The 25,448-nt window shown below is 36.7% G+C and overlaps 1 protein-coding gene across 2 annotated transcripts in view; it reads left to right on the plus strand.

Annotated features, from left to right (window-relative positions):
* DNAAF4 (dynein axonemal assembly factor 4) overlaps nucleotides 1-25,448 on the plus strand; it is an 82,117-nt gene that overhangs the window by 33,138 nt on the left and 23,531 nt on the right. For both annotated transcript variants that reach the window (XM_030878751.3, XM_030878750.3), the window contains exon 4: nucleotides 13,809-14,040. In XM_030878751.3, the coding sequence (XP_030734611.2) occupies nucleotides 13,809-14,040 (232 nt within the window). The remainder of the gene's footprint in view (nucleotides 1-13,808; nucleotides 14,041-25,448) is intronic.

Consider the following 25,448-nt stretch of genomic DNA (forward strand, 5'->3'; position numbering starts at 1 on the left):
CCTGGGTTTGATCTCTGGTCAGGTAACTAAATCCCACATGCTGCAAGTAAAGATCCTGCACGCTGCAACAAATATCCAACACACGGCAATGAAGATTCCCACCTGTCACAACTAAGACCTGATGCAGCCAAATTAATTAATTAATTAATTAATATTAAAGATAAAATAAAAGACATCCTATGGGGCTCAGCAACATACTCCCCTTGTGTCACCGTAGCTATATGATCTAGGGGTGCCCCCTATGTGCCTTCTGTTGTGGCAGGGCCAATTACTGTGGGCATGCTGGTAGAGAGTGCTGGCCCCTGTGCCTGTTGGCTGCTAGGCCCTTCCTCAAGAGGCGGCAATCAGCTGATTATGGGCAGAGCTGGGTCTTGGCATGGTTGGATGCATGGCTTGGGCTGTCCCGGGATTTGTGCCAACCTGAGTGGGGCCAGGTCCCGGCAAGGCTGTCTGTGGGCAGGGCGTCCTGGAGCAGCTGGCTGCAGAGCCTGGGTGTCTCAGGATTGGTGCTGCCTGCTGGAAGGTGGGGGTGAATCCTGGGGGATCCTGGGTCTTGTGTCAGCCCACTGGTGGGTGGGGCCAGATCCTAAGGTGGCTGGCTGGGAGGCTATGGAGCCGAGGCTGGTGCCCGCCCACTAGTGGGGAAAGCTAGGTCTCCTCTGCAGTTGGCTGCTTGACCTTAGGTGTCCTGGTACTGGTACTGATAGACTGGTGGACAGGTAAGCCTCCTGCAATAATAAACTAGAGGGAGGACTCCAAAATGTTACCAGCACCAGTGTTCTCATGGTAGAACAAGCTCCCCAGAGTGGCTGCTGCCCATGTCTTTATCTCCAGGAGGAGTCCAAGTTGCTTCCTGGCTCTCTGGAAGGCTTTCCAATATCAGCAAGTGGGTCTGACCTAAGCTCTTTTCACATTATTGCCTCTGCTAGGTCTTGGAGTGTGTGAAATTTTGCATACTCCCTTTAAGAGTAGAGTCTGTTTCCTACAGCTCTCCAGCTCTCCTGCACAAAATCCTCACTGGCCTTCAAAGCATCATGTTCTGGGGGCTTATCTTTGTGGTACAGGACCTTTGGGCTAGGGAACCCGATGTGAATTCGGACCCTTCTCTCTTTAGGAAGAACATTTGCAACTGTGTTTATCCTCGTGTTTGTGGGTTGCCTGCTGGAAGTGTGGGTCTTGACCATAGGTCTCTACCCCTTCTACCTGTCTCATGGTTCCTTCTATATATTTTTAGTTGTAGAAAATCTTTTCTGTTAGTCTTTAGGTCCTTTCTCATCAATTGCTCTGTAAATAGTTGTAATTTTGGTATGTTTATTGAAGGAGGTGAACTCAGGGTCTTCTTCAAACTGCTGCCATGGTAACTTTTTATTTTTAAGCTATTTTTTTCCAGTTTTTGAGGTATAATTGACAAATAAAATTGTAGTATATTTAAAGTGTACAATGTGAAGATTTCATACACGTTTATATAGTGAAAGGAATCCCATAGTCAAGTTCATTAACACATCTGTCACGTAACATAGCTACCCTTTTTTAATCTTTTTTTTTAATGTGAATCTTTAAGATCTACCCTCTTAGCAACTTTCAATTATGTAGTACAGTTTATCAACTATAGTTACCATGCTATACATTAGATCCTCAGCACTTGTTCATCTTATAGCTGAAAGTTTGTACCCTTTTACCAATATGTTCCCATTTCCCCCACTCCCCCAGCCCCTGGTACCACCATTCAACTTTCTGTGATTCTGACTTTTTCTTTTAAGATTCCACATATGTATGATTCAGCATTTTCTTCTTTTTTAAGGCTGAATAATATTCCATTGTGTGTGTTTGTGTACATATATATACACATACACATAAAAAAAATAAAGTATACAATTCTTTGGCTTTTAGTTTATTCACAGGTTATACAAGCATCATGACTATCTAATTCTGGAATATTTTCATCACCTCCAAAAGGTACCACATACCCATTAGCAGTCACTCCCCACTCTTCCCTCCCCTTAGTCCCTTAAAATCCGTAATCTACTTTCTGTCTCTATGAATTTGCCTATTCTGGACATTTCGCATACAATATACGGCCTTTGGTGTCTGCTGTCTTTCACTTAGTATAATGTTTGTAGGATTTATCCATGTTGTAACATATCTGAGACCTTCATTCGTTTTTATGGCTGAACAATATTCTGTTGCATGCGTATACCACAATTTGTTTATCCATTCATCATTTGGTGGCAATTTAGGTTCTTTTCATCTTTTGGCTATTGTGAATAGTGCTGCTGTTAACATTCACTTGCCAGTATTTGTTTGAGTACCTGTTTTCAATTCTTTTGTGAATAAACCTAGGAATAGAATTGCTGGGTCATTTGTAATTGTATGTTTAATTTTTGGAGGAACCACCAAATAATTTTTCATAATGGGTGCCCCTTTTACATTCCTTCCAGCAATATATGATGATTCCAATTTCTTAAACCCTTGTCAACACTTGTTATTTTCCATTTTGTTGATTATAGTCATCCTATTGGGTGTGAATTGGTATCTCAGTGTGGTTTTGATTTGCATTTCCCTGACACTAGTGATGTTGAGCATCTTTTCATGTGTGTCTTGGCCATTTGTTTATCTTATTTGGAGAAATGTCTATTCAAGTCCTTTGCCCATTTTTAAATTGGGATATTTGTCTTTTTGTTGTTGAGTTGTAAGAGTTCTTTATATATTCCAGATACTAGACCCTTATTAGGTAAATGACTTTCAAATATTTTCTCCTACTTTGTAGATTATATGTTCACTTTGATAATGTCCATTGGTACACAAAAGTTTTAAATTTGCACAGAGTCCAATTTGTTTATTTTTTTCTTTTGTTGCTCGTGCTTTTGGTGTCAGTCATATCTAAAAATCTGTTGACAAATCCAAGGTCATGAAGATTTACCCTATGTGTTCTTCTAAGAGTTTTATGGTTTTACTTATATTTAGGTTGTTGATCCATTTTTAGCTAACTTTTGTATATGATGTGCAGTATGGGTCCTGCCTCATTCTTTGGCATGTGGATATTCATTTGTTCCAGCACCATTTATTAAAAAGCCTTATCAAAAATCAGTCACCTTGGGCTTCCCTGGTGGCACAGTGGTTGAGAGTCCGCCTGCCGATGCAGGGGACGTGGGTTCGTGCCCTGGTCCGGGAGGATCCCACATGCTGCGGAGCAGCTGGGCCCGTGAGCCATGGCCGCTGAGCCTGTGCGTCCAGAGCCTGTGCTCCACAATGGGAGAGGCCACAACAGTGAGAGGCCTGCGTGCCACCAAAAAAAAAAAAAAAAAATCAGTCAGCTCATAGATGTATGAGTTTATTTCTGGACTGTCAATTTTATTGCATTGGTCTATATGTCTGTCCTTATGTCAGTACCACACTTTCTTGATTACTGTAGCTTTGTAATGTTTTTTTTTTTCGGTACATGGGCCTCTCACTGTTGTGGCCTCTCCCATTGCGGAGCACAGGCTCCGGACACACAGGCTCAGCGGCCATGGCTCACGGGCCCAGCTGCTCCGCGGCATGTGGGATCTTCCCAGACCGGGGCACGAACCCGCGTCCCCTGCATCGGCAGGCGGACTCTCAACCACTGCGCCACCAGGGAAGCCCCTGTAATGTATTTTGAAATTAGGAAGTATGATCCTTCCAACTTTGTTTTTTTCAAGATTATTTTGGTTATTCTGGGTCCCTTGTAGTTACCTTTGAATTTAAAGATTGGCTTTTCCATTTCAGTTAATATGGTAGTATATCCATGTGTTTTCTGACGATTTGAAAAAGGTCATTACATAAAATCTTATTTTTATAATTAAAAAAGTATAGAAAATGAATGGGGGTTAAGATCACTAGTATTTTTTTCTTTGGGTTTTTTTAAATTTTTTTATGTTTTCCCAATAATAAACATGTTTTCCTCAATAACAAAACATTTATTTTTGTAGAAGGAACAGTGCTTATCTTCCTATGATTATTTTTTAGACTTTTAATTTCTTTTTGTTCTAACAGGAATTACTAAAATTCTATGTACATCTACCAAATTTCCAAACATATGAGAAATTAACTTTAGCCATTAGCATGGTATCATGAGAAAAAGCAGTATCTTTGATACTTTCTTATATTTACACTTTGTCAAGTCTACTGACCTACTTACGTTTTGTGTAAATATATCCCAAATTCACAGCATCTGTGCAGAAATAAACTTTCAACAATCATATATATCCAATTTTTTGTTGACTATAAGCTTTTTCATCTTTTCCAGAGGTGTGGTTAAAATCTTTTTTTTATTTCCTATGTCCCTGGCCTCACAGAGCTCAGAGAAAGTCTATGGGCAGTTTCTCAGAGCTCTTACAACTTGAGTGCAAGACAGTCAGTCTTCTTCCACTCCTTTCCCTAGGTCCCTGAATCTAGACCCTAATCAGCTTCTTGGGAAGTCACTGAAGGTTTATAAGTAGATAATTTTAGGGCAATATATATATTTTTAATTCTCTGTATATGGAAGTAAGTGGCCCACACTTCATGGAGTTAAGCTTGAGTACCAGTTGAGTTGTTCAAGTGGCTAGTATATGTATTATGGAAATAGTGTTATGGAAAAGAGATGGATAGTATAGGGTCACACATTTATAATACTGATTAGGTTTTTGTTAGCCTTGGAAAGAACAGAGTGTGGGAGAAGAAATACTTTTTTTTCAGAGAGAAGTTGAGAGATTTAAGTTGTTGATGGTTCCTTGTCATCTCAACAGCAAGGTCTTTTGAGATGGAAGTAGCTGAGTTCAATTGGACACCTCCAAAAAGGAAATTGTTTGCAAAAGTCTGTTATCAGAGGTGAATAAGATTACTATTGAACAACAAGGATAAGGTGAAGAGTAGGGTACAAGAGTATGATATTAATTCATTTCCATTAGTCAAAATCTGGTTTAAAAAACTAACAGTTTTTCTTCTGTTCCTCAGTTCTGTCAGATTTGTTCCTTGAATTTGAAGGCTAGTTTAATAGAAGCATTTTAACATATATGACATTAAATATGTCAGTACTATGTCTCTGTGTAGTAAACCCAGGTACTGACTTAAGAAAGATTTCTTCATCAATAAGCCAAAGCTGAATCTTTGAAAGATACCAACAAATCATGACAGGATTGTGAAATCATATAGTGTAAGACCAAAGAATTTTCTATCAAGTAATAACTTTTGTTCAAGGACAGATAGAGCTAACTACTATAGTAAGAGTTTGCTCTTATCCTTGTCTACACCTGGAGTTTCCAAGACACTTACAAATTCTTATGCTTTATATGAAAGTCCAGATTTCAATTTAGTTAGGTTATTATTCTGCCTTTCAGTTTACTTATGTCCAAATTTGCTGGAGAGTTTAACAAGTTCCTCTCAGTTATTCATAAGTTTGATTTTTTACTTTGTGAATTAATTAGCCATTGGCTCTCCTTATAACTCTCAACGATATCTTTGGGCCACCTTTCACCTATTTGAAAATCTGCCAAAGGGAAAAGAAAATGTCCTAGTCTGCTTGGGCTGACATAACAAACAAGCAAAAAACACAGACTGTGAGGCTTAAGTAACAGAAATTTATTTTCTCACAGTTCTGGAAGCTGGGAAGTCCAGTATCTAGGTTCAGGCCAATTCATTTTCTGGTGAGGCTTCTCTTTCTGGCGTGCAGCTGGCTGCGTCCTTGCTGTGTCTTCACATGGTGGACAGAGAGAGAGAGAAAACACTCTGGTGTCACTTCTTAAAAGGACAATAATCCTATTGTATCAGGGCCCCACCCTTATGACCTCATTTGACATTAATTACCTCCATGTAAGCCTTATCTCCAATATTGTCACATTGAGTGTTAGGACTTCAACATTACAAATTTTGGGGGACATGATTCAGTTCGTAGGGAGAAGAGAAGGGAACTGAAATGAAAATCAATTTTGTTACATTTTAGCTTTGAACACATACCTATATTATTTTAACTGGATTATCATTTCCACAGAATATAAACAACTAAATAATTAAATTTCAGAAGTTAACAGCTTTCCAAGAGAAATTTTAACACTGTATTTATTAAACTTCAGTCTGAATTAATACTTGAATTTTCTTAGCTTAAGGGAGCTCATTGTTAGAATGATATATAGCTCCATGTGGAAGATGTTGACTGAAAAGATAAAACGTAACTCTCAATTTTTAGGCTGTGTGTTATTCAGGGACCTCACTGAGGACTGTAGCCCTGGAAACAGCCTCTCAGATAGCTCTGAGGAACTGTCCCAGAGAGGTAAAGAATGAGCCAGGATATATAGGGAGTTTTGCTGAAAAAATGAACAAACAAAAAACATGTAGTTGAACATCAAAAGATTTCTGCTAGGCACAAGAAAGAGACATCTCAAGTTAATGATTTTAGTGCTTTTCTATGTATGGGAAGATGCTAGAGTCTGGGCTCATTGAAATTATTCCTTTGAAATGCTTAACTGTCTAGGGCCAGTATCCTGTTTTTCTCCATCCTAATTTCCCCTCAGGGTGCACCATTGGGGCATCTACAGTGGCTGATGGCTTGATGGTGGACAACATTGTTTACCAGAATGACAGGCAACATTCTTTGTTTACAGAGATAAAACTTTTTTTTTTGGCTGCTCTGCACAGCATGTGGGATCCTAGTTCCCCGCCCAGGGATCGAACCTGCACCCCCTGCATTAGAAGCCTGGAGTCTTAACCACTGGACTGCCAAGGAAGTCCCCACAGAGATAAAACTTTAAGATATTCTTAGGGGGCATTTTGCACAGTGTCTTCTTTTCCCATTAGAGCCCTTCACATATTGAACAGTTATTTAAAATTCCATGCCTAATAATTCTTACATCTGTGTTGTGTCTGAGTCTGGTTCTGATGATTGCTTTGTCTCTTTACAATGTGTTTTATCTTGCCTTTGGCATGCCTTGCAATTTTTTGTTGAACACTAGGCATATTGTATCAGGTAATAGAAACTAAGGTTAATATGCTTTTAGTGAGTAGATTTATTTACTCTGACTGGGTTTTGGGTTGTGTTTAATGTTAGCAATGTTAGCTGTACATAACAGGTACCAGAGGCTTCAGATTCCTCTAGTGTTTTTTGGGTTTTTTTTTTTCCCCTTCTCTTTTGAAGTTGGGATTTTTGGCTTTTCTGTCTACTCATCCTCAGAGAGAGCCTTTGTCATAAGCTCTTTCTTCTGTAATCCACTGTCATTATCCTGGAACCCTGTTGGTGTGGTAATAAATTGTAAGGGAGTGGACACAATCTATAATCTTGCCATTAAGTCTCAGTCTTTTCATGGGCCTGTATTTTGGGCCTGTGATCTTCACAAGTGTTCCTCCAGTGATACAGCTTTTCTCCCTTGGCTCTTATTCCCTTCTCCAGCTGCAGTGTTCCCCGTGTATTTTCCTGAAACCCTGACAGTTCCCCAGCGGGAAGGGAATTCCTTTAGCTCTGACAAGGTCCTTTCTCCTGGAGAGTAGATCTTTGTTATGGAGAATACTCTGAGTATTTCTGTATTTCACAATGATTATTTTTCCCCCCTTCCTGCCAGAGTTCTTATTCATGGTGACCTAGTGGGGTTTCTGATGGTAAAGCTCACAAAAATACGGGTTCACCCTCCAAGATTGTGGCTCCCGAGAGTTTCTCACTGTCATGCTGGGCCACACTCAGACTCCAACATTTTGTCAAAATTACCGTTTAAGTGTTCCTACCAGTTTGCAGCTCTAGTTGCTTCTGCAATAGGCAAGCAGATCTTTTTATCTTTCTGGATACACTTATCTCTGTGTTTCAGGGTAGCAGTTTGCCCTGTGACTCACTTCTCTGATGGGTCCAAGAAAATTTGGTTTTCAGTGTGTCTATCTTTTTTTTTATAAGGATAGGAATGACAACTTCTTAACATGTCAGAGCTGAAACTGGAGCTCCCTTGTTGACCTTTTAGCTACTTACATGTGTATGTGTGTGTATGTGTGTGTGTATATATATAATCTAATATAAATAAAAGTAATTTTTATAATATGTATATATTTTTTAGGTTGTGAAAGTTTTTAATTGTTGCCACATGCACCTTTAACTTATCACAGTCTATAATCTACTTTAGGTTAACACTGACTCAATTCCAGTAAAATATAGCAACTTTGCTTTTTACAATTCCATTTTTCTCTCCTTATTTTTGGGCTATTGCCATTCATGAATAGGTATATGTACATGGATATTATAAACTAAACAATATGTGTTGGGACTTCCCTGGTAGTGCAGTGGTTAAGAATCGCCTGCCAATGCAGGGGACACGGGTTTGATCCCTAGTCCAGCAAGATCCCACATGCCATGGAGTAACTAAGCTCGTGCACCACAACTACTGAGCCTGCGTGCTGCAACTACCAAAGCCCATGTGCCTAGAGCCCATGCTCCACAACAAGAGAAGCCACCACAATGAGAAGCCCGCGCACTGCCCCCGCTTGCTGCCACTGGAGAAAGCCCGTGTGCAGCAACGAAGACCCAACACGGCTAAAAAATAAATAAATAAATTTATTTTAAAAAAAAAAGTATTGCTTTTTTCAAAACCCCAAGTTTTTAAATAAAGAGAAGAAAAGCAATAAAATATTTATTGTCTTTTTAAATTTATTTTTAATTGGATAAAACATAACATAAAATTTACCATTTTAACCATTTAGAAGTGTATAGTTCAGTGGTATTAAGTACATTCACATTACTGTGCAACCATCATCACCATCCATTTCCAGAACTTTTTCATCTTCTCAGACTGAAACTCTGTATCCGTTAAATAATAACGTCCCATTCCACATTTCTCTAAGCCCCTAGCAACCAGCATTTTACTGTTTCTATGAATTTGACTCCTCTGGGTATCTCATATAAGTGGAATCATACCATATTTGTCCATTTGTGCCTGGCTTATTTCACTTAGCATAATGTCTTCAAGGTTCATCCACTTTTTAGTATGTGTCAGAATTTTCTTCCTTTTTAAGGCTGAATAATGTTCTATTATTATGTATATACCACATTTTGTTTATCCATTTGTACTGTCTTTTTTTTTTAAGATTTTTTGATATGGACCATTTTTTTTAAGTCTTTATTGAATTTGTTACAATATTGCTTCTGTTTTATGTTTTGGTTTTTTGACTCCAAGGCATGTGAGATCTTAGCTCTCCGACCAGGGATCGAACCCACACGCCCTGCATTGGAAGGCGAAGTCTTAACCACTGGACCCCCAGGGAAGTCCCTGTGTTGTCTTTTATACTTACCTATATATTTACCATTTCCCATATTCTTGATTCCCACTTACAGATCAGAGTTAGTGTTTAGTGCCATTTCCTTTCTGCCTGAAGATTTTCTTTGGTATATCTTGTTGGACAGGTCTGTGGGCAATAGTTTGTCTCAGTTTTCATTTATCTTGGAATGTGCTTATTTCATCTTCATTTATGAAGAATGTTTTTGCTGGATCTAGAACTGGTAGTTTTAGTTTCTTTCTGTCAGTGCTTTGAACGTGTCATTTCACTACCTTCTGTCCTGTGTTGTTTCTAATGATGAATCAGCCTTTAATTGTATTATTGTTCCCCTGTCCATGATGAGTCCCTTTTTTTTTGCTGCTTTCAAGATTTCCCTGTTTTTGTTTGGCTTTTGTATTTACTTAGCAGTTTGACTAAGTTGTATCTAGGTGTATCTCTTTGTATTTATTTTACTTTGGTTTGAAATTCTCTGAGGTATGTAATGTTTTCATCAAATTTGATAAGTCTTTAGTAATTATTTCTTGATATATTTTTGGTTGAAAACTAGACATTTTAGTTAGTAGATTATGGTAATTCTGAATTCTGTTTTAATTAATTGTTTATTTTTTAGTAACTTGCCTGGACTTTAACTGTGGGATCAGTGTAGACTCCCTTGTGGTATACAACTGCTGATGTCTCTGCTGAGTTTTTTAATTCTTGTTTTTTGGACTGGCTTCCTTAAGGGTCTTCCCTGTGTCTGCGTAACTCACTTGTTAGCTAATGATTTGGGCAGAGGTAGTAAATACCTTTAGCCTGAAAGGCTTCCACCCCGTTGCTGATTGGTCTGTGTGTGGGTTTGGAAGTACATTCACAGTTAGAGCAAGTTCTCAAGTATCCCTTGGCTTTGTTTTATGCCAGGCTTCCTTAGGTCTCCCCCAGAAATGCATAGCTTGCTGTTTAACCAGGGGTGTATGGTGAGCTTATTACAGACCTTCTATGGCTCTCTAATTTACATGATCTTTCTCTTAATTTTCTGACTACTCAGGCACTTACCCTGACTAGGACCTCAACCTCAGACCTTAACTGTAAATTTTCCCTCTTCATTCCCACCAAGTTTACCACTTTTCTCCACCAAAGCCACAGATTTTCACTGCCCCACCCTGAAATGAGTCCACCGTTTTTGCTAACAAAGCTGCTGGGTTCTTTTTCCTAGTTTCATGTTGGTAAAAATGTCAGTCTTGTCATCCTGGCTGGAGGTGGGTGGTTGGGAGTAACCTTAAGCAGGTCAGAGCCTCCCACTGTTCTTACCTATAACTTTAGCAGTTCTTCTAGAATAAACACTTACCAATTTGCAGGCTGCCTTTGGTTAATTCCCACTGCCCTGAATTGGTTGTTTTTGATAAATTTGTCTAGATTTATACTTGATCTTTATGGATGAGAATTGCCAACCTCTTCACAGCTCCATAAAACCTGCACATTTTCTTCTGTGGATGAATTTCACAGTTACTTATCAAGCTCCCTAAGAGTTCTTCTGGTATTTTGATTAGATTTACACTGACTTATAAACTAATTTGCAGAATATCAGAATATTGAGATTTTCTTCCAGGAATGTGGCATTTATCTCCATTTATTCAGACTTACATTTTATATCCCTCAGCAAAATTATTTAGCTTACATATAGGGCTGGCTCATATTTTGTGAAGCTTACTTGTAGCATTTTAAAAGCTTTTCTGGCAGTTACTAATGAAATGACTTTTTCCATTGTATTTTCTAATTGTTTATTGCCAGATTGTAGGAAAGTTAGTTTTAAGAGTTTGTATAAGTTGACCTTGTATGTGATTGCCTTGCTGAACTCTCCTTTTCATTCTAATAGTTTGTCAGTTTATATGTTTGTGTTCTTTTAGGTAGTCTACCATATTATTTGCAAATAATGATGGTTCTATCTTTGCATAATCTATATTTGTATTTCTTAAAGTTTTTTCATTTAAAAAAATTATTTATTTAAAAAATTCTGTTGTGTAGGTTATGCCCGCTAGGAAAATAGTAAAGCAGTAGGCATATTGGCCTTAGGGACTTTACTAGAAATATTTTTAATGCTTCACCATGAAGCATAATATTGTGTAGGTCCTTTTATTGATCTAAAAATTTTTTTCTTAGTATCAAGGGTATTTTGACATGTAGTGAGATCATATTATTTTTCTCTTTTGATTTCCTAATATCATAGATAAGAAATACATCATTGATCAAGATGTATTATAATTTTAATATTTTCCTTGATTGAGTTTTCTAGTATTTTATTTATTATTTTTACACGTAATAAATGAGATTGGCTTAAAAAGAACAATGCCTGATAAACCAGAGATTCATTCCAAATTAAAATAATTATAGATTTCCCTTTCTTCAGGAATTTCGTTTAGGAGCTGCTCATTATTCTCCTGTTACTTATATTTGCTGTCTGTATTAAACTAATATCCCATACTATATGGCGTCCTTTGAGCAGTACAAAGCAGTTAAAATCCAGTTCCTTCAGTGCGGTGATTGTTTTTCTAGCTTTCTGAGTTACTACACATTCCTCCTTTAAGTGGTATATTCCCCTTATTATGTTTTTTAAAAAATAAGACCTTCAAGGATTGTTTAACATTTGTCTGTCTCTGTTTCTCTTTGCTGTATGTCGTCTGCCTTTATCATAATCATAAGGTATTACCTTCTTCATGTTTTTCTGTTCATTCTAGTTCCTTCTGTCACCTGCTCTTTGAAGCCTTTTTAAATCCTTCTTCTTCCTCATTAATCCCTGAGGACTATTTTTGTGTTTCTAATATAGCCTATTATAAATTGCATATACATATATCTTTATATGCACACATGCGTGCGTGCGTGCACACACACGTATTTCCCTTAACTACATCTTGGCATAATAGAAGAACTTTCTTGTTACTTTTGGTTATAAGAACAGTCTTGTTTTTGGTAAGTAAGACTCAGTCTTATGCATTTTAAAAAACTTTTCAAAATTCATTCTGCATAACAGGGATCATGAGGGGTGAAGGTGTTCTGACTCTTCACATACTTTTTCCTCCTTCCGTGTGTTGGGGAACAGAGGAAGGAGGGAAAAAAGGCAAACATATTACTAAACTGGGGGAAGTTGTCATCTTCTTCTTTTAGGTTGTGGCTGCCTCTAGCTAACACTGACTGTTCATCATGGCCTATTATCAGGCATTTAAATGCTGGTTCATTGCCGTGTACAGATTCTTTCTGGCCCAACCTGTTGGCAGCTCAATGCGGCTCTCTGAATTTAGGACATATAGTAATTAGCATCTTTTGTGCTTAGTTTAGGCCTTAGGTGCAATTCTGGGATTATAAGAAACTCCTGTTAGTAATCTGTGAAATTTATTTTAAAATAAATGTTTCATGGTATAATAGGAAAATAAACAGTCTCCAGAAGAGGGTATTAACTCATGCAAATATTACAGAGGACCTCTTCAGTGCACGGTTTTCATACCTGTAATGTTAATTCTATATCCTAAAATAATTCAGCCTCTAGGAAATTTTTTCCCAGCATGTCATTCTAGAGCTGTGTCAGATGTCCTATTTAAAAATAAATTAATTTAAATTTACATTAATGAAACGTAAATAAAATTACCAATTCAGTTCCTCAGTCACACTAGCCCCATTTTAAGTCCTTCATTAGCCATATGTGACTAGTGGCTAATGTACTGGATAGTACAGAACATTACTACCATTCAAAAAAGTTCTGTTAGACACTGCTTCTCTAGAGGATAGAGGTGAGAAATTTTTGTTACCATAGGAAGGTTAGGTACATGGAGTCGACCATATATACTAACCAGTTACTCTGTTTCACAGGGACTTTTTTTTCTTGCCCATGTGAGGGAAGTTTGTGAAAGGGAGAAAAATGGGCGCACAACTGAGCAATGTATTGCTTTCAGATTCATCTGATATTTAGCTTTTCGTGTGGAAATGTCAAATAACTGCTATTGCAAACATAGTTGACAGCAGGATTCAAAGTTCAAACATTTCCACCCACCAGAGACGAACTCCCTAGTTCCTCCTTCCTATTCCCTTCTTATTATTCCCTCATTCCTCAGGTGAAGGTCGGCACAACTTCAGTCCTAAGACAAGGTAAGACTGGCATTGGTAGAAAGGCGAATGTTTGCATATGTGTATTTGTGTGTGTGTAAAGATTTGGGGACAAGTGACTTAACTTTCAGAGTAATAAATTCTTCCTTTTTTTTTTTTTATTAACCAAGCCCTTAGATATCATCTAATTGAATGCCTGTCCACATTTTACATGCAAGTAAACTGAGGCTAGAGAAGGTGACTGCCCAAGAACATATCAATAGTTAATGGTCAATCTGGAACTAAGACCTTTGTTCATTGACACCGTATCATTGAGCATTCTGCTAAATCATTTACCGTTCCCATTTTAATTCTTTATTCACTGCTAACTATTGCTGCAGATTTAATGACAAGTGTTTAAAGGTAAAAATAACTAATTATTATAATGAATTTCTTATTTTTAAAATATTGCTTTTTGTATGTTTTAAAGGATTTGGTAATTTTAATTTTTTCAGATTGAAGAAGAAGAGAGGAAAAGAATAGAAGATATGAAAGAAAATGAACGGATAAAAGCAACTAAAGAATTGGAAACCTGGAAAGAACATCAAAGAAAAGCTGAAGAACATAAAATAATTCAGAGAGAAGAAAAATTATATCAACAAGAAAAGCAAATTGAAGAAGAGAGAAAAAAATTAAAACATAAAGGTCTTACTAGGAATTCAGTATCTAGAAATCTTGCCACAAAAGGTACAATGATTACTTAATATTTTCTGGGAAAGTGAGTCCTGTTAGTGAAGTATATATGTCAGAGTGTGTGTGTGTGTGTGTGTGTGTGTGTGTGTGTGTGTATGTGAATGAATCTATCCACAGTATTAGGTCATTATTTTGGTATATGAATTACTGCAATACAAAGACTAAGGTGAAAGACTTATTCCTTCTTCTAGGAAGTAGTGAAGTTTTCATAATAAAATGAGCAAAGATTCAATATCGCTTTTACTCATGTGCTTCCTTTAGAAATTTATGCAGATGTTGTTAAATATGTGTTTAACTCAGGTGCAGGAAGACTTGGAGTGAATTAGCAGTACCAGGAGCATTCATTTATTTCTTTAGAGATAAGAAAATAGGAATTTCATTAAAAAACCTTTTCGTCACATAACTCAGGAAAATAAATACTGTTAAGCAAACTTCACAGTAAGCAGACAAGAACTCTTCTGGCCTTTGATTCTAGTGTATTCAAAAATAGGTAAGAGGGCAATTTTCTTTATTGAAAGCTAAGAGTTTGTTTTTATCTGATTTTAGAATATTAAACTTTGTTTTGGGTTTATTTATGTTTAGTAAATGGAACGTTTTGTAGTTAAATCACTTACATAATAGTGACAATTAACATTTCTTGGGTGATTACTATATTCCAGGTAATTTTATTGATTGTATCACTCAATTCTCACAACAGCACTTTGGGGTAAGTGCTGTTATTCTTATTTTAAAGGAAATAGGTGTTTTGAAAGGATAAACAACTACCCAGTAAGCAAACCTATAGGATTTGAACCCGGATCTGATTCTGAAACCTATGTTCTTTTCAAAGGCTACATGTCTTTACTACTTTAACAGTGAGGTTTAGCATGTTAAGTCATTTAGAGTAAATATTAAGCAGTAGCTTTATTAAATTTATATGTTTTGTGGTTTAATATTGACATGCAAGTTAACTACTACACTATCTCCTTCTTTAATGCCATTTCAACAAAATATTGATACAACTGGAGTATTTGAAAGCATTTCCTTCCTAATTTCAATTACTTCTAAACAAATAGCATGTTTTAAAACACTGGTGGAACCCAAACAAACTTTTGTATATAAGAGATATCCTGAAGATGTTTTAAAAAAATTCATCCAAGGATACAAGGGAAATTAAACATGGTGGAAGAAAAAAAATGTATAAATCAGCTTTTTTTGGATTTTTTACTCTAGAAGTCCTTTTTTTCCTTATTTCAGTAGTATCATTATGGATGACTGGTAGCATTCTTTAGTAGGCTTTGGTTACTTTCTTCCGTCTCATCCATGCATTTAACAAATATTCATTTACTCAGTGTCTCCTCTGTACTAGGAGTTATAGAATATACAAATAGGACTTAACGTGTGGCCAGTGCCTAAGGAACATAAAATGTTGTAGATACAAATAACTTCAGTTAGCTGGGATTTGTGAGTAACGGCTTAAAAAATTGACAAATGTCTCATTGGCTAGTAAAGTTAGACCTCTTAAAGAGGAAAATTTGGCTGCTCCTAAAAAGTCTAATGCTACTGTTTTAATGCCACCTTTCACTAAAAATGCTCATTTGATAACATTTTTAACTATAGAAAGAATATTGTATTATTTGCCCCAGAAACGTTCTTGAGACAAGCTACTTTTATAGTATACTGAATACAAATGGTGTGGCGGGTGCTGTGGATTGCCTACTCAATATATACTCTCCTTTTCCTTTTTTACCAATAGAATCATGATTTGGGGGTGGGGGACAGAAGAAATGTGTCCAGCTTAAAAACTTACCTCTTGGAAGTTTGAGTATTGATTGGATATTTGAAGAAATTAAGGAATAATTACATTTTTTTTCTTTAGATGTGATAATGGTATTTTCTTTAGATGTGATAATTTATAAAGTCCTCATCTTGTAGAGATGCCTACTGAAATATTTGTAGGTAAATATAATGTCTGAGATTTGCTTCAAAATAATATGGTATGTGAAAGTGGATAGAGGTAAAGATGAAATGGTGTTGGCCATGAGTTGATAATTGAAGTCACGTCATGAATGCATGATTGTGATTATTCTATCCTGTCTACTTTTGTACATATTTGAAATTTTTTATTATAAAATGAAAAAGTAAGGAACAAAGCACAGTGATTCATTTTTACAAACAAAGTAATTTAAAATTAGTTTAAAAAAAAAAGGGAAAACAAAATTTACTTCCTCAGACTCTCTTGTAACTGTATGTAGCCAAGTGGCACAGTTCTGGCTCTTGAAATGCAAGAAGAAATCTACTAAGGATTTATAGAAAAGTATTACTTTTCTGAGATAAGTGTCCCCAGTTCCTTTCTGCTTGCTCCCCCTTTCCTTTTTCTACCTAAGATGAACATCTTTGCCAAGAAGTGCATTAACACTTCTTGAGATCATGAAGAGGCATGCCATACATTAAGAATGATAGAACAGGGAAGAAGAAAGAGCCTGGGACATTAATGACATTGGAAAGCTGATAAATCGTGCTGAACTATCTTTCTTCAAGCTTGTTAAGTGAGAAAAATAAACCCATGTTTGGTTAAACCACTGTAGTCATGTTTTTTTTTCACACAGCCTAGAGAATTTTTGACTTCTGGAAATGGGTAATGGAAGGGAAGGTTGATTTCGCATTTGAAAATCATTCAGTATAATTATACTAACAGAACAAAGGACAAATGTGATTATTTCAATATTGCAAAGAGGCATTTGACAAAATCCAACACCCATTTATAATAAAAAATTGGACTAGAAAGAAACTTTCTCAACCTGATAAGAGCCTTCTACACAAAAATCTATAGCAAACATCATATTTACTGATGAATTAATGTGTACTTTGTCCCTTAGGTTGAAGAGCAAGGCAAGCATGTCTGTTTTCACTACCTCATTCAACATTGTACTAGAGGTCCTAACTGCTGCATTAAGACAAGAAGAAGAAATAAAAGCCATGAAGATTAGACAGGAAGAAGTAAAACTGTCTATTTGTAGATGACATGATTGTCTATGTAGAAATCCCTAAGGAATCTACAGATAACTGCTAGACCTAATAAGTGAATTTAGCAACGTCTCAAGATATAAGATAGCAAAAATCACTTATGATTTTATTTATCAACAGCAAATAATTGGAAAATTAAACTTTAAACAATTTATAATAACACTAAGACACAAAATGTTTAGGAATAAATTTAATAAAAGAAGTGTAAGATCTCATCACTGAAAACTATAAAAAATTACTGAGAGATATTTTTAAAGGCCTAAACAAATGGAGAGATATAGCATGTTCATGAATAGGAAAACTCAATATTGTTAAGATGCCACTTCTCCTTAAATTGATGTATAGATTTAATGCAATTCCAACAGAAATACCAGTAAGCTTTTTATAGAAATCGACAAGCTGATTCTAAAATTTATATTAGAATACAAATGACCTAGACTAGCTAAAGAAATTTTTAAAAATAAGAACAAAGATGTTGGACTTATACTACCTTTATACTACCTGATTTGAGGACTTAACATCAAGCTACAGTAATCAAGATAGTGTGGAACTGGTGAAAGGATGAACAGAAAGGTCAAAAGAATGGAGTACAGTGAGTAGAAATAGATCCTTACCTGTATGGTCTGATGCTTTTCATCAAAAGCAGAACAGTTCAATGGGGAAAGGAAAGTCTGGAACAATTGGGTATCTGTGGAAACAAATGAACATTGATTCTTGCCTCACCGTGTATGTAATATATACACAGAAGACAAACTACCCAATAAACAATTAGACAAAAGATTTGAATGAACTTTTCACAAAAGAAGACATATGAATGGTCAATATGCACATGAAATGATGTTCAACATCATTAGTAAGGAAATGCAAATTAAACCACAGTGAAATATAGTACATATCCACTAAGATAGCTAATATTAAATATTAGAGAGTCCATCAGTACAAAGTGTTATTGAGGATGTGCTACAATTGGACCTTGTACAATGATGGTCAAAATATAAAATGGTACAAACACTTTGGAAGAGTGTCAACTGTCATATAACCTGTCATATAACTCAACCATTTTAGCCCTAGGTATTTACACAAGAGAAATGTGTCTACCTAAAAACTTGTATTCAAATGTTTACAGCAGCTTTATTTACAATAGTGAACAACTGGAAACAATGTCCATCAACAGGTGAATGGATAAACAAATTATGAAATACATTCATAGAATGGAATATTACTCTTCAATAAAAAGGAGACAACTGGGACTTCCCTGGTGGCCCAGTGGTTAAGAATCTGCCTGCCAATGCAGGGGTCACGGGTTCGATACCTGGCCTGGGAAGATCCCACATGCTGCAGAGCAACTCAGCCTGTGCACCACAACTACTGAGCCTGTGCACCTAGAGCCTGTGCTCTGCAACAAAAGCCACTGCAATGAGAAGCCCACGCACCACAATGAAGAGTAACCCCTGCTCGCCACAACTAGAGAAAGCCCATGCACAGCAGTGAAGACCCAATGCAGTCAAAAATAAACAAATAAATTTATTTTTTAAAAAAGAGACAACTACTGATACACATGACATGAATGAATCACAAAATTATTCTGAAAAAAGCAAGACACTAGTCCATAGTGTGTGAAATTCTAGAAAATACTAACTAATTTATAATGACTGAGAGCACATCAGTGGTTGCCTGGGGCCAGGAGTGAAGGGAAAGGATGAACTTCACAGGGTTATAGGGGACTCTTAAAGGTGATAGAAATTTTCTGTGTTGATAGTGATTTCAGGAGCATGTACATCTGTCAGAACTCATTTAATATACTTTAAAATGAGTATAGTTATTGTATGTGAATTCTTTCTCAATAAAATTGAAAAAATAATGTTTATTGATTTTAGGCAGGAAAGCATCAAAGTGTGCACGATTTCCTCAAGTTCTTACTATTCCACAGAGTTATGCTTAGGGCCAGGCATAGTGAGGCCATTCCCCCAAAAGGCTCCAATTGAGGGTCCCTGCTCTTGTACTGTTGTCTATATTTATAAGGTATGAGGAAAGGGGAATCAATGAGCATTAATTAGTTACATGACTATGGGGGCTTTCTTGTCTTGTCAGAAACAGCTTTGTTCAAAAGGGGAAGCCGGAACTTCCCTGGCGGTCCACTGGTTAAGACTTTGCCTTCCAATGCAGGGCATGCAGGTTCGATCCTTGGTCGGGGAGCTAAGATCCCACATGCCTCGAGGCCAAAAAATCAAAACATAAAACAGAAGCAATGTTGTAACAAACTCAATAAAGACTTCAAAAATGTTCCACATAAAAATAAAAAAATCCAAAAGGGGAAGCCTCTTGAGGTCAGTTACTGGTATCTGTTGAACTAGTTTTGATTTGCTGAGCTATCTATTTGCTAAGCTACTAAAAGCATTGTAGTGGGAGAGATGAGGCTTCAGGGCAGGTGGATTTGTCCCTTTTCAACTTGGTAGAACTAGGTACGTCTAAAGGTAGGGGCAAATGTAGGTCTGGAAAAAAATAGGATTGGTTAAAAGTGCATAGGACTTTGATTACCAGCTCTCCTCCCGTACTACAGCAGATAACTGGAGGTTTACTTTCTGCACAGTTGAGGACTGAATGAGATTCTGCTCTGAAAATACAGAGATTGAGTGAAAGTCTGCATTGTAAAAATCTAAATACTGATTCAAGAGATCCCCTCCAGCTCTATTCTCTTCCCCATATGCATGCAGGAGCCCAGTGCACCTGTTATGTAGACTGGAGAATTCCTCTACAGGGAAGCTAACTAGTATAGGATGAAAAAACTCTGGCATTTATAATGACCCCACTAGTTCACCACGCTGAAGCTCACTAGTCAACAATCTTTAGATTCACGTACACAAAACTTCCAGTCAGAATATTTGTACTTCATCTTTAATATGAACAGACAGCCAAGAACCAAACAGAAAAATGCAAATTGAAACAACCAAGTAATGCAGGGAATAGAAGAAAACTTAAAAAGAAGTATAATTAGGTGGGGCTAATGGCAGATTCTGGGAGGGCTCACACTGAGTACTTCCCAGAAATTCTGCCAGTGTCCTTGTCCCCACGGTGAGCCACAGCCACCCCCCGCCTCTGCAGAAGACCCTCCAACACTAGCAGGATGGACACCAACCTCCAAACTTCATTCATATGTTGAACCTGAAGACAGTTGACACACCAAGAGAATCTGACAGAACGTCCTCACATGAGGGACTCCTGGTGAAATCAGTTTGTGGAAACAGTCACAGTGCATCAAGAAACCTTTACTATTCACAGAAAGATAGACGAGATGAAAAGGCAGAGGGATATGTACCAGATGAAGGAACAAGATAAAACTCCAGAAAAACTACTAAATGAAGTGGAGACAGGCAACCTTCCAGAAAAATAATTCAGAATAATGGAAGTGAAGATGATCCAGGACCTCGGAAAAAGAATGGAGGCAAAGATCGAGAAAATGCAAGAAATGTTTAACAAAGACCTAGAAGAACTAAAGAACAAACAAACAGAGATGAACAATACAATAACTGAAATGAAAACTACACTAGAAGGAATCAATAGCAGAATAACTGAGGCAGAAGAACGGATAAGTGACCTGGAAGACAGAATGGTGGAATTCAGTGCTGCAGAGCAGAATAAAGAAAAAAGAATGAAAAGAAATGAAGACAGCCTAAGAGACCTCTGGGAAAACATTAAACGCAACAACATTCGCATTATAGGGGTCCCAGAAGGAGAAGATAGAGAGAAAGGACCCGAGAAAATATTTGAAGAGATTATACTCGAAAACTTCCCTAACATGGGAAAGGAAATAGCCACCCAAGTCCAGGAAGCACAGCGAGTCCCATACAGGATAAACCCAAGGAGAAACACGCTGAGACACATAATAATCAAATTGGCAAAAATTAAAGACAAAGAAAAATTATTGAAATCAGCAAGGGAAAAATGACAAATAACATACAAGGGAACTCCCATAAGGTTAACAGCTGATTTCTCAGCAGAAACTCTACAAGCCAGAAGGGAGTGGCATGATCTACTTAAAGTGATGAAAGGGAAGAACCTACAACCAAGATTACTCTACCTGGCAAGGTTCTCATTCAGATTCAATGGAGAAATCAAAAGCTTAACAAGCAAAAGCTAAGAGAATTCAGCACCACCAAACCAGCTCTACAACAAATGCTAAAGGAACTTCTCTCTAACTGGGAAGCACAAGAGAAGAAAAGGACCTACAGAAACAAACCCAAAACAATTAAGAAAATGGTCAGAAGAACATACATATCGATAATTACCTTAAACCTGAATGGATTAAATGCTCCCACCAATAGAACACAGGCTTGCTGAATGGATACAAAAACAAGACCCATATATATGCTGTCTACAAGAGACCCACTTCAGACCTAGAGACACATACAGACTGAAAGTGAAGGGATGGAAAAAGATATTCCATGCAAATGGAAATCAAAAGAAAGCTAGAGTAACAATACCCATATCCGATAAAGTAGACTTTAAACTAAAGACTGTTACAAGAGACAAGGAAGAACACTACATAATGATCAACAGATCAATCCAAGAAGAAGATACAACAATTATAAATATATATGCACCCAACACAGGAGCACCTCAATACATAAGGCAACTGCTAACAGCTGTAAAAGAAGAAATCGACAGTAACACAATAATAGTGGGGGACTTTAACACCTCACTTACACCAATGGACAGATCATCCAAAATGAAAATAAATAAGGAAACAGAAGCTTTAAATAACACAATAGACCAGATAGATTTAATTGGTATTTATAGGACATTCCATCCAAAAACAGCAGATTACACTTCCTTCTCAAGTGCTCACGGAATATTCTCCAGGATAGATCACATCTTGGGTCACAAATGAAGCCTCAGTAAATTTAAGAAAATTGAAATCATATCAAACATCTTTTCTGACCACAATGCTATGAGATTAGAATTGAATTACGGGGGAAAAACGTAAAACACACAAACACATGAGGGCTAAACACTATGTTAGTAAATAACCAAGAGATCACTGAAGAAATCAAAAAATACCTAGAGACAAATGACAATAAAAACATGACGATCCAAAACCTATGGGTTGCAGCAAAAGCAGTTCTAAGAGGGAGGTTTATAGCTATACAAGCCTACCTCAAGAAACAAGAAAAATCTCAAATAAAGCATCTAACCTTACACCTAAAGGAACTAAGGAAAGAAGAACAAACAAACCCCAAAGTTAGCAGAAGGAAAGAAATCATAAAGATCACAGCAGAAATAAATGAAATAGAAACAAAGAAAACAATAGCAAAGATCAATAAAACTAAAAGCTGGTTCTTTGAGAAGATAAACAAAATTGATAAACCATTAGCTAGACTCATCAAGAAAAAGAGGGAGAGGACTCAAATCAATAAAATTAGAAATGAAAAAGAAGTTACAACAGACACTGCAGAAATACAAAACATCCTAAGAGACTACAACAGGCAACTCTATGCCAATGAAATGGACAACCTGAAAGAAATGGACAAATTCTTAGAAAGGTATAACCTTCCAAGACTGAACCAGGAAGAAACAGAAAATATGAACAGACCAATCACAAGTAATGAAATTGAAAATGTGATGAAAAATCTTCCAACAAACAAAAGTCCAGAACCAGATGGTTTCACAGGTGAATTCTATCAAACATTTAGAGAAGACCTAACACCCATCCTTCTCAAACTCTTCCAAAAAATTGCAGAGGAAGGAACACTCCCAAACTCATTCTATGAGGCCACCATCACCCTGATACCAAAACCAGACAAAGATACTACAAAAAAAGAAAATTACAGGCCAATATCACTGATGAATATAGATGCGAAGATCCTCAACAAAATACTAGCAAACAGAATCCAAAAACACATTAAAACGATCATATACCATGATCAAGTGGGATTTATCCCAGGGATGCAAGGATTCTTCAATATACATAAATCAATCAGTGTGATAAACCATATTGACAAATTGAAGAATAAAAACCATATGATCATCTCAATAGACGCAGAAAAAGCTTTTGACAAAATTCAACACCCATTTATGATAAAAACTCTCCAGAAAGTGGGCATAGAGGGAACTTACCTCAATATAATAAAGGCCATATATGAGAAACCCACAGCAAACGTCATTCTCAATGGTGAAAAACTGAAAGCATTTCCTCTAAGATCAGGAACAAGAAAAGGATGTCCACTCCCACCACTGTTATTCAACACAGTTTTGGAAGTCCTAGCCACGGCAATCAGAGAAGAAGAAGACATAAAAGGAATACAAATTGGAAAAGAAAAAGTAAAACTGTCACTGTTTGCAGATGACATGATACTATAAATAGAGAATCCTAAAGATGCTACCAGAAAACTACTAGAGCTAATCAATGAATTTGGTAAAGTTGCAGGATACAAAATTAATGCACAGAAATCTCTTGCATTCCTATACACTAATGATGAAAGATCTGAAAGGGAAACTAAGGAAGCACTCCCATTTACCACTGCTACAAGAAGAATAAAATACCTAGGAATAAACCTACCTAGGGAGACAAAAGACCTGTATACAGAAAACTATAAGACACAGATGAAAGAAATTAAAGATGATACCAACAGATGGAGAGATATACCATGTTCTTGGATTCGAAGAATCAATATTGTGAAAATGACTCTACTACCCAAAGCAATCTACAGATTCAGTGCAATCCCTGTCAAATTACCAATGGCACTTTTTACGGAACTAGAACAAAGTAATCTTTAAATTTGTATGGAGCCACAAAAGACCCCGAATAGCCAAAGCAGTCTTGAGGGAAAAAAATGGAGCTGGAGGAATCAGACTCCTTGACTTCAGGCTATACTACAAAGCTACAGTAATCAAGACAATATGGTACTGGCGCAAAAACAGAAACATAGATCAGTGTAACAATATAGAAAGTCCAGAGATAAACCCATGCATCTATAGTCAACTAATGTATGACAAAGGAGGCAAGGATATACAATGGAGAAAAGACAGTCTCTTCAATAAGTGGTGCTGGGAAAACTGAACAGCTACATGTAAAAGAATGAAATTAGAACACTCCCTAACACCATAATGAAAAATAAACTCAAAATGGGTTTGAGACCTAAATGTAAGACCGGACACTGTAAAACTCTTAGAGGAAAACATAGGAAGAACACTCTTAGACATAAATCACAGCAAGATCTTTTTTGATCCATCTCCTAGAGTAATGGAAATAAAAACAAAAATAAACAAATAGGACCTAATGAAACTTAAAAGCTTTTGCACAACAAAGGAACCCATAAACAAGACCAAAAGACAACCTGCAGAATGGGAGAAAATATTTGCAAACGAATCAACGGACAAAGGATTAATCTCCAAAATATATAAACAGCTCATGCAGCTCAATATTAAAGAAACAAACAGCCCAATCCAAAAATGGGCAGAAGACCTAAATAGACATTTCTCCAAAGAAGACATATTGATGTCCAAGAAGCACATGAAAAGCTGCTGAACATAACTAATTATTAGAGAAATGCAAATCAAAACTGCAATGTGGTATCATCTCACACCAGTTAGAATGGGCATCATCAGAAAATCTACAAACAACAATGCTGGAAAGGGTGTGGAGAAAAGGGAACCCTCTTGCACTGTTGATGGGAATGTAAATTGATACAGCCACTATGGAGAACAGTATGGAGGTTCCTTAAAAAACTAAAAATAGAATTACCATATGATCCAGCAATCCCACTACTGGGCATATACCCAGAGAAATCCATAATTCAAAAAGACACATGCACCCCAATGTTCATTGCAGCACTGTTTACAATAGCCAGGTCATGGAAGCAACCTAAATGCCCATCGACAGATGAATGGATAAAGAAGTTGTGGTCCGTATATACAATGTAATATTACTCAGCCATAAAAAGGAATGAAATTGGGTCATTTGTTGAGACATGGATGGATCTAGAGACTGTCATACAGAGTGAAGTAAGTCAGAAAGAGAAAAATATTGTATATTAATGCATGTATGTTGAACCTAGAAAAACGGTTCAGATGAACCAGTTTGCAGGGCAGAAGTTGAGACACAGATGTAGAGACCAAGCTTATGGACACCAAGGGGGGAAAGCTATGGGGGCATGGCGATGGTGGTGTGATGAACTGGGCGATTAGAATTGACATGTATACACTGATGTGTATAAAATTGATGACTAATATGAACCTGCTGTATAAAAAAATAAAATTCAAAAATTAAAAGAAAATAAAGAACTATAATTAATGTCCTCAGAGAGATGAGAACATATTTTAATCCTTGAACAACAAGCGGCTGTAATAAAGAATTTTTCCTAACAACAGTTTGGAAATTAAAATGTAATTTAAAAAAT

The sequence above is a fragment of the Globicephala melas genome, chromosome 2 (genome assembly GCF_963455315.2).
Source record: "Globicephala melas chromosome 2, mGloMel1.2, whole genome shotgun sequence".
Lineage (NCBI taxonomy): Eukaryota > Metazoa > Chordata > Mammalia > Artiodactyla > Delphinidae > Globicephala > Globicephala melas.